Consider the following 10,389-nt stretch of genomic DNA (forward strand, 5'->3'; position numbering starts at 1 on the left):
GGCCATGATTGTTCCTGGAGGGAAGGGATTTCTGGGCCACTGTGGCGGCGAGGGCAGAAGTGAGGCTTCCGCGGCCATCTTGGTGGAGGGCAAATGGCCTCTCACTTCTGCCCACGACCAACTTAAGCGAAGAGCCAGGAAAAGGCTAGAGTCACACACAACATTCCTGGACTGTCGTCATATCCGGTCAGAAGCAGAAATGGGGGGTTTCCTCCAAGCATACAGAGGAAATTTCACCACAGAGAGGCCACTATGGGCTCATCAAAATTCTGCACAGAGAATGGCCTCTTGGCGAGTTTTTCCCGGAAGTGTGGGCTTGTGTGTCACTCTAGACTTCAAAATCTATATGCATTGAAGTCGGCACCCGCCATTTTTACTATGGGCAGCGCTGGCACTCATGTTAGTGACAGGTGCCTGCCTGCTCCCTCCGCTTTCTTTCTAAAGGGGGCAACCGTGGTTCTTTCTTCCCCATTGTCTTTCCGAGATGGGGGCCGACCTTGAGCTGCCCCCCCCCGCAGCCAACCTCTTTCGGGAGGACGCTGTGCCCTCGACGCCATCTTTGTGTCGGGCACCTCCGTCTCTCCTCATTGGCTGTGTCCTACCGCCATCTTTGTAATGGGCAAGGCGTGGCCGAGGGCGCCATGTCTAGTGAGGGCAGCCAGAGGAGGTGGAGTCCTGGGGGTGGGGCGGGAGGAGGAGGAGACAGTGGTTGTTTAGAAGAAGAGGAGGAGGAGGAGGAGGAGAGGGGGGCAGAAGTGTCCTGGGAGGGGTCAAAGGTGAAAGGTCAGGCTTCAGAGTGGTGACCCCCAGAGGGGGTGGGGTGGCTGCTGTGGTTGAGCTTGGAGAGGGAGCCAAGCGGCAGTAGAAGGTAAAGCCCCCCTGCTTCCCCTGAGGTCTCACTGGGGGGCTGTTTGTGCCCACTGGGGGGCAAGGACTGCTTTATGTGTGCCCCACCCTGGTGCCTGTTCTGTGTGCTGGTGCTGTGTCTCCCCCTCCCCTTTCCTGGCATGAGCCTGTGCTGTGAGCCTGGGCCCCCAGGCTCCCTGCTCCCCTGTGAGCAAGTCCCACTTGCCTCCTCCCTGAAGGGTGTGTGGCCCTTGGAACTCCAGCCCACTGGACTGTATGTCCTTCCAGAGAGCCCTGGGGACCTCGGTCTGCTAGCCCAGCATTCTTCAACCTTGGAGTCAAGACCCCAATGGGGTCACAAAGCCTCAACTGTGGGGTGGTGGCAACTTAAGGGAATGTAAAAGGTTGAAGGCCACTGGACTAGAGCACCAGCAGATGAAGGGGAAGGTATCAGGTGGACCCCTTCGGGTACCACGAGACTGTGTCCCAGGCCTGCTCAGATTCTTAGCAGTGGCACTAAAATAGCTTTCACTAGTGCAGGGCTTCATGGTAACCTTTTCTGTTCTCTCTGTTAAGATTAATTGGTTACACTGAACAGTGCTGAGAAGGTGTTACGAGGTGGGGAGTGGGCAGCAACAGGAGCAGAGAGTGAGCAGATAGGGTCCCAAGAGGTGGATGAGACTAACAGTCTCATACTGTGTTTATTGGGGTCATGGCACAAAAAAGTCTGAAGACCATTGTACTAGTCTGTCCTTGCTTCAAAAGCAGACCAAGAGGCTTTGTCCCTTCCAAGCCCACCTGCACCTCAGAGTCAACCCAGGTGTCCTGCTGCCCCATCCAAACCTATGAACCTGTTCTCCATTTTGCTAGAGCCCTTGGGTTCTGGTTTCTAGCTTTTGTCAACCTAATCTACTGTACTAAGTTCTCCTCTGGGAGAACTCAAGAGTCCTTCCAATAACCTCTTACCTCCTTCCAATAACCGCTGCTCCCTTATGAGAAAAGTTGGGTGCCCTGACTTAACTAGCACCTTAACTTAACTGAATTTAGTCAGTCGGTTAAATGAAGCTGTTAAAATTTTTCTGATAAGATAAACATCGTGATTAACTGTATAATATCTTTAAAATTATATCTTGTACTAAAATAATTAGTACAAGAACTAACAGAACTGTGGGTGACAAAGTGTTATGCATGAAGTTTTCCCCACTCACACACACAATGCATATGCTGAGGTGTTGCTTGCTAAGATATGTGACCTTAATCTAAAAGCAAGTAAAATGTTTCTCTTCCCTTTGAAGTATTGTTTTGTTCATATAAAAATATATGCAGATTGAATCATTACATTAATAGCTGAAAGTCTTACAATGTGCTGCTAAAATTTCTTTAATTGGGTGATATCCCTATCAGTAATGCATGTATCCCTTCTCTTTTTGTTTCCCTACAGGATGACAAACATGGCAGATAACCACAAAGAGAACTGGGCAGCCTTGGTTACTGCAGCAGAACAGTACCAGCGTCAGACAGGCAATGAGGTGGTGCTGCTCACCGCCTTCAGGGCCCCACCCCCTGGTGGCTTTGGCTACGCGCAGCATGGAAGTGGAGCTTTGGCTGACGCTGTTCAACGCTACCTCGAAGATATTGCAGTGGTCCACAAAACCACTGCCTTCACCTATGCCACCCGTTCTTCCTCATTTCCTCGCCCATCTCCCACACATGGCTCGTACTCCCGCAGCTACCCCTCTACCTTTGCCCCAGATGAACCTGCCCCACACAGGACATCTACCTCTCAGGGGCCCTTGGTGCAGGCTTCTGGGGGTGAGGAGCCTGAAGATGAAGATGATGGCGATAGGAATACCTTGACAGAAGTGGAACAGCCTGGTGGGAGAGACCATCCCAGTGATACCACTGGTAAGTCTATAAACAGTCAACTTATGGGGGGGAGTCTATAGACTAGCCAGCAAGCAGAGTTCAGAGGCAACCAGACTGCATGCTAATTACACAGGAGGGTTTCCTATGGAAACAATAGCTGGGTTTGGACATGATGCAAAACCATAAATCGGTGTAACTAAACCATGACTTTATATTACTGTATGTCTGAACCTGACCCTTCACACCGGCTGATCTGTTTTGGGGCCTTTGCACCAGGATCTGAAACTGGCTTGCAAACCACAGTTTGTGCTGACTGGGTTCCATTTTTTGAATTGAGAAATTATTGACAAAACTTAGCTAGGGTTATGTGGCTTTGCCTCAAAAGACAAAGTTCAGTCCCGAGGACTTGGAACTAAGTAGGCATTCGTTGCTTGTTGCTTTTGTCTGTTTTGCATCTGGAAGCTCAAACCATGAGTCTTTAGTTATGGTTAGTACAAACCATGGTTTTCACAATATGTGTGAACCCAACCAGTGTGAACCTTCTGCTGCTGCTACCAGTCAAGGGACAAAGGACCTTTTATATTATAATTGTGCATTCCTGAGCCTGTGAATACAGTTCTGGAAAAATTAACAGTCATCCTAAACCAGGAAGGCTGATCCCATGGGGCTATAAGTCTGAGAGAATAGTGGCTTAGCAAGGGCCACCTTGTGAGTTTGTGGCTGAGGTGAGCACATAGTGTTTGTGCTGTATTGTCTCATATCTAGTAAGCTTATGTGATTACCAAAACCTGAAAAACACGTATAAACTAGCTACTTGCTTGCCCCTTAATCTTCTTTCCTTACTGAGGAACAAAGAATGTTTAGTATAACATTCCAACTTGAAGCCAAACAGTGGTCCTTTTTGCTAACCTACAAACCTTCCCCTTTGTGTCCATTTGTAAAATGAGCATGATACCTCCAGGTGAGGCTCAACCAATGCTGAGAAGAGCAGGGGTGTTTTTAGCCAGGGTTGGAGAATCCAGGTTAGGAATCGCTAATACTTGGGAATTGTTGGGATGAGGTTTTCTCATCGTTGGCTGGCTATACACTTTGACCCATGTCCTTTGGGCCCTGTTTTTGAATCCCAAACTTCATCGTGGAGTATATAACCAGTGTTTCTAAGAAGCTGCTTCAATGGTCAGTTCTCAGTTGGCTGGAATACTATAGCATTGTCTGCATATAAAATTCCAGCCAATTCTAGTCACCATGTTTCTATCGCAGGGGTGGCCAACCATTCAACTTTAGGAGTCCTGGACCTTTAACAGTTGCGTAGAGGAGGGAATTTCAGCAGGTGCAGCTTGTTGTCTGTGAGATGACAAGCTGCACCTGCTGAAATTCCCTCTTCTATGCAGTTCTTAAAGGTCCAGGACCCCTAAAGTTGAATGGTTGGCCATCCCTGTTCTATAAGATACTGAATTTCCCATTCTTACCAGTTCAACAGGAGGCAATTTTTGTCAGAAGCTCAGCTCAGGGTCCCCACTTCCAAACTGGCATCCATACCCAACTTGGGGTGAAAGTACTCATGATATGCCCCTTTTCAAATAGACCATTGTACTGTAACAGCTCTTTCTGTATCCAATTAAAACATGGATTCCTTAAATTAGGAGTCAGCCACTGGAGAACTCTGGGACAGAGCCATCCCTGAGGGTTGCAATCTGGCCTCCAGGTGCTAATCTAAAAGCAAAAGCAATGAGGCTGTATGAATAGCTGTAGAAGCCACTGGCAAGCAGAGCATGGGAGGATGGCTTATGTGCTGGCCTGCCTCCCACAGAGGTTTTCCAGGAAAACTAATTGCTGACTGAACAGCTTAAATACATAGTGAATGGGGGCAGTTGAAAAGGGCAAGCAGCATTTTGTAATGCAAAGATGCCACTTCACTATATTATTGCTTTAATATGTACAAGAATGCCTAGCAAAACTGGCAATCAAGTTTGCAACTCTGCACCTGCTCTTGTTTCCACTATGGGTTGATCTGGAGAGCATCAGGAGCTTGATGTTTCAGGAAGTGGATATAGCCATAATGCAAAACCATTGTTTACCTAAACCATAGATTCATGTTTTCTCATGGTTTCCCACAAACCATGGTTGTTTGGGAACTGACAGACCAGACTCTTATACGACTTTGAAGCTGTTAGTGCAAACTGTCCCTTTTCATTCTGTCTTTTCTGCATCATGGAGTCAGGAGTAAACTTAGAAAGTGGAGTCCTAAGCAGATGGGAGATCAAAGCAGACAAGCAGCTCTAATCGTGCTTTACATCTTGCGCATCTGGGAGCTCAAATCATGATGTGGGTTCTTAACTAGGGTTAGCACAAACCATAATGGTTTTCCATTATGTTGGAATTCAGCCAATGTCTGGTCTTAATTTTATTCTGTGCCTCTCAAGACTGAGAAATCTCCACCACCCCCTCCTGCAAGCTCTTAAAGCAGAAACTTTTAAAAAACATTCCATTGTTATCTGTGTGAAAGGATACAGACAAGCAAGGAGAATGAATTCTGACTGAAGATTGGATGGGGAGATAATTGCACTGCATGTAGCACCCATTCCATCTTGGGCTGACATGAACAATTGATCATCCCAAAATGTTGCTCCATCTCAGTGTTGGGCTGCAGCATGAAAAGCCACCCCTCTTTCGGATGCTGCTTGTGTTTCCGTTCTGAATAAGCAGCGCAGAGGTAGCTGCAGCCTTGCCCAAAATAGGAGCTCTCTGCGTAGACAAGGGTTGTCTTTCAGTTTTTTAAAACAATGGCGTTTCCTTCCAGGACTGTTTGTGATGGATGAAGATTCTCCAAGCCAGGATTATGAACCTTTCTTTGACTCTGACCCAGAGAGCACTGATGGTGAGTGACAGCAGGGGAGAATGACCTGGACCCTGGCTATTTTGGTCCTCCCTCCACCTGCCACACCAAAAGCTAGGAATTTTGTTGGCTGGGAATGCTTTGCTGGTAGAGTTCAAGGTCCTGGTTGTTGCCATGGACCTGGGTTGCTTAGGGCTTCATAGGTATCTCAGGAAACCCTTTCATAAGAACCTCCCTGTTATGAAGATCACCTATGGAGGATCAGGTGAGAGAGCCAGACTAGATTAGTGGTTAGAGTCTTGGGCTGACAGCCATGTTTTCACATCCCTGTTGAGCCATAAACCTCACTGGGTGCCCTTGGGCCAGCATAGCCTATATCTCAAGGTGGCTGTGAAGATAAAAGGGGTTAACCCTTCCTTCAAGCACCCTGGAGAAAGAGTGAGATGTAAATGTGGGAAATATGCAAGTACTATAGATCCCTGGGCAGAGATGCCCCTAGAAATGTGCAGGTCCAGGGCAACACAACCAGTTCTGGGCTCCCTATTAGAGCCAGATATTGGTCATGGAAGGCTGCCTCAGTTGCCCTGCACAAGGTACAGCTCTGTCCCTGGGTATGTGGAGCAGGGCGTTCTCTGGTGGTGCTTGAATGTAAAATGTGCTTTATAAAGAAGCCCACTAGATGTTAGTGTGAACTTCAGAAACAAATTCTGCCAGGAACTTGCGGAGAACAAATGACATAAGGCCCTCAGTTTTATAAGAATCGTCTTTTCCAATCAGATCAAAGGTCTGCATTGTCCAGAGTGTACCCAACAATGCTAAATAAAATGACTTTGGGAAAAATTCACACTCGGGGTGTGATGGGGACAACCCACCTGAGATTTGAGCCCGACATCTGGTACTTGTGGGCATGGTGCTTCAGAACATGGAAATTTTACTGTGATAGTCTGGCTGCTACTCACTGATAGGGTTGGTATGGAATCTGCCACCACCAAATGTTAATTATGTTGTGCTGGAAGTGCTTTGTGGCTTGTTCTGTACAAATGATGATCAGTTTCATCTGATGACCCTTAGGGTTTACTTTCCTTTCATTCTTGATCTTCTGGAGCAGTGGTTCTCACACATTTAGCACCAGGACCCACTTTTTAGAATGAGAATCTGTCAGATCCCACCAGTAGTGATGTCATGACTAGAAGTGACATCATCAAGCAGGAAAATTTTTAACAATCCTAGGCTGCAATCCTACCCACACTTACCCAGGTGTAAGTCCCATTGACTATCGTTGTTAAAAGAATATACATAGTAGCTTGTTAAAAGGACAGGTCTGTAACATTTCCCCAAATGCAGTCGCGTACCATGGTAGTATCAAATCTAATCTTAAAAATATTGAAATGAATGGGGACCCACCTGAAATTGGCTCGCTACCCACCTAGTGGGTCCCAGAGAAACACTGTTTGAGAAACACTGTTCTAGAGCTCTTATTTCCCTCCACAGAAGCTAAGATAACTTTTTTCCCTCCCTCTAACTCAAAAGTACCAAACAGCTTAGCAGGAAAGTTGCTTGTTCTACTACTTCTATGAAGTTGCCTTGCATTGAGTCAGACCACTGGTCCCCCTTGCTCACTATAGTCTCCATTGACTGCCAGCAGTTCTCCAGGGTTCCTGGTAGGGGCCTTTTCCAGCCCTACCCGAGACCTTCTGCAGGCAAAGTGGGTGCCATACCTGAGGCAGGGCCTTGCACAGCGGCCCTTCTCAGTACTTTCTTCAGATCTGTGATATCCTCTTGCAAATCAGATTACCATAATTTGTATTTGGTATTCTCAGTGTGAACACGCTATAGATGGGTTGGGAAGAAGACAGATCATAGACCGTCTGGCATCTGCTGGGACTGGGATTCTTGTGATGATGACAAAAATCTAGACTAAGATCTTGGCCTGACTCAGCAAGACATTGCCCAAACCCCGGCCCAGGGGCCACTTGCGGCCCTCGGGGGCTCCCAATCAGGCCCGCAGGGAGCACCCAGTCTCCAATGAACCTCTGGCCCTCCAGAGACTTGCTGGAGCCCTTGCTGGCCTGATGCAACTGCTCTCAATGTGAGGACGACTGTTCGACCTTTCACCTGAGCTATGGGATGAGGGCTCCCTCTTCTACTTGCTGTTTCATGTCTGTGATGCAGCAGTGACAGTGAAGGAAAGGCTGGCCTTGCTTTGTGCAAGGCCTTTTATAGGCCTTAAGCTACTGCAATACCTTCATTCATTCATATGTTCCATCTCAAATATGTAAGTTTGTTCAAATTTTTAATGTAAATTTATTCTTTTTTTCCCCGGCCCCCGACACAGTGTCAGAGAGATGATGTGGCCCTCTTGCCAAAGTGTTTGGACACCCCTGAGCTAATGTAACACAGACTGGTTTGGAATTGAATTGAATATGTGTAGCACCATCAATCTGCAGGACAGATCTGTGCCCAGAAGCACTAAATATTTGATGCAGGGAAGGCAACAAGGTGGGGAGATAGAAGCAGGAAGAATATACATATTAGAAAATGCCGAGCAATCCTTTCCCCCCCCCCCTTCCTGCTGTGCTTCTAACTTTGTCTTCTCTTGCCTCCCTGGTCTTTCTCCAGATGGGAGCCTGAGTGAGGAAATTCCTGGACAGACAGCTCCTCCTCCCCCCAGCCACCAGTATGCCAAGTCCCTGCCTGTCTCAGTGCCCATCTGGGGCTTTAAGGAGCAAAGACAAGAGATGCGCTCCTCTGATGAGGAGAACAGCAAGGTGAGTGGGAGCTGAGGGTGTTGTTTGTGGGGAGTGATAACCCTTCAAGAAGAAGAATCCTCTCCAAAGCTCTTCACCTTCTGCTCAATTAGAAAGGCATCTGCAATCCCTGTGAATCTAGCAGGGCAAATTCTAAGAGAATTCTAATTCTAAGAGGCTGTGAATATTCTGTGATTTTACCCTGCAAGTGGAAACATGAACATTTGCCTGTATTTTTCTACATTCAAGGAACTTCAGCTTTAAAGAAAAGAAGTTTCTAGTTCTTATGGTTATAGATATAAACTTGAACAGGAGCCTGGTGGGGATAAAAACCAGAAAGCAGCAAAGTTTTAGGTGCAGTGCCTCGTGTAGCTCTCATCCTTTTCTTCATGACTCGAATGGCTCAAGATATATGCAGAATTAGCTGCTTTAGTGCAGAATTTTTACGTAGTATTGGGTACAAACTGCTGTAGAAATGATAATGTCTGGGGATTGGTGGAGAAGGAGAGAGAAGCTTGGTGAGGAAAGGGTGGGATTTTTGGAAACAGAATCCCCAGGAGAAGTTGGTGCAACTTGCAGCCAGCAGAAGTATTGGTGGGGATGGGGTGCAAGTGAAAAAGTGTTGCTACTTCCTCTTTTTTTTTTAATTCCTCATGGCAGCATTCATCCCCTGACCTAGAGAAGATCGCTGCCAGTATGCGGGCCTTAGTTCTGCGGGTTTCGGATGGCACAGAGATGTTTGGGGACCTGCCTCGGCCACGCCTCAACACAAGTGACTTCCAGAAGCTAAAGCGGAAATACTAATGAATCTGGCAGTCTCTCTCTTGGCTTCCTTCTCCTTCCTCCTGCTCCAAGTTGGTTCCCTTCTCTGCCTGACTCTTCCCCCCCCCCCCGGTCAGTGGACAGGGTCAGAAGCTCCCTCAAGCCATACACCTCAAGACTTTTCTTTCCCTGCTCCAAGCTCCCATAAGCTTTAAATTAAAGTGATCACCTCAATCATACACTACACTTGGAATGGGGAAGTCTACACCCTGTCATTCTCTCCATCCCTAGAAATCCTGACTCCCCATTTTTCCTTCCAGTTTGTGAATTAAAAGGTACAGTAGCCCTTCTCAGGTGGAATGTCTCCACACAGAGAAGGGGAAAGAACACTACAGAGGTGTACTGACAGATTTACACTACCAAACTACCACCACCCCCATCTACCCCAGCCCTGACTGCTGAGGGTTCTCTTAAAGTCAGAATTTCTCTCTTCTCCCCCAAAATAAGTGTCTTAAGAAAGATCCTTTGCACATAAGCTGGGTTTGTCTACACTTTTGAGCCAAGTGTCCCTTTTGGAAGGGTTGGGGTCTTTTCATCTCGCTCTTCCCCCCCCCCTTCCCATGCATAGCTCTCACAATTTCCAGGAGTGGTATTTCAGGGTCCTTTTTTATTGGGAAGGGTGGTGCAATTGTGGGGCTACCCCCAGGCAGATGGGATGTAAACGGGGCTCTAGGAGTCGCATACAACCCTCTGTTTCTCCCACCCCACCCTGACCCCCAGCATACTTTTGTATCAGATTCTCAGGGGCCCTTTGTGGCCCTGGCCCTCTATTTTTGTCCAAAGAAGATTGGTGAATTGGAAGGGAGAGGATGTATTTTGTTTCTCCTTCCTGCCAACCTACCAGCCAATTAAAAAAAAAAAAATCTTTTACCAACTTCTTTGTATTGTCTGATTTGATGGGAAATGGTTTAGAACAGTGTTGGGCAACCTAGGCCAATGAAGCAGGAAAAAAGTTCTTTAAATGGAGCTTTGAGTTGCACTCTTTGCAATATGGCAGGGCAGATTGCTGGCTGGAAGGTGACTTCTTTATGACAGCTATGACAACTTCTCTGTGACCTTATTCTAATCTAGACACCTGGGCTGGGAAAGTGCCTCTCTCCTGCTCCCTTCCAGTGCCATTTCTTTCCTAATGAAGTAAAGAGGTTATTTTGTCCATAATTTTGCAGTTATTTCCAAGGTGAGTAGCATGAAAATATCTAGCAATTTATAGATAAATCTAAAAAGGATTTACAGAATACGTAAAAAGGATTCTGCCATCCCACCCCCTCCCCG

General features: G+C 47.0%; 1 protein-coding gene across 1 annotated transcript; it reads left to right on the plus strand.

The window, feature by feature from the left end:
* The first annotated feature begins 729 nt into the window (after positions 1-729).
* Positions 730-9,991, plus strand: AKT1S1 (AKT1 substrate 1). The gene is made up of 5 exons (XM_066627031.1): positions 730-868; positions 2,288-2,751; positions 5,513-5,590; positions 8,168-8,316; positions 8,956-9,991. Exons 2-5 carry the CDS (start codon positions 2,289-2,291, stop codon positions 9,097-9,099), a joined length of 834 nt encoding a protein of 277 aa, XP_066483128.1. The 5' UTR covers positions 730-868; position 2,288; the 3' UTR covers positions 9,100-9,991.
* The last annotated feature ends 398 nt before the right edge of the window (positions 9,992-10,389 follow it).

Source organism: Tiliqua scincoides, chromosome 5 (assembly GCF_035046505.1).
Source record: "Tiliqua scincoides isolate rTilSci1 chromosome 5, rTilSci1.hap2, whole genome shotgun sequence".
Lineage (NCBI taxonomy): Eukaryota > Metazoa > Chordata > Lepidosauria > Squamata > Scincidae > Tiliqua > Tiliqua scincoides.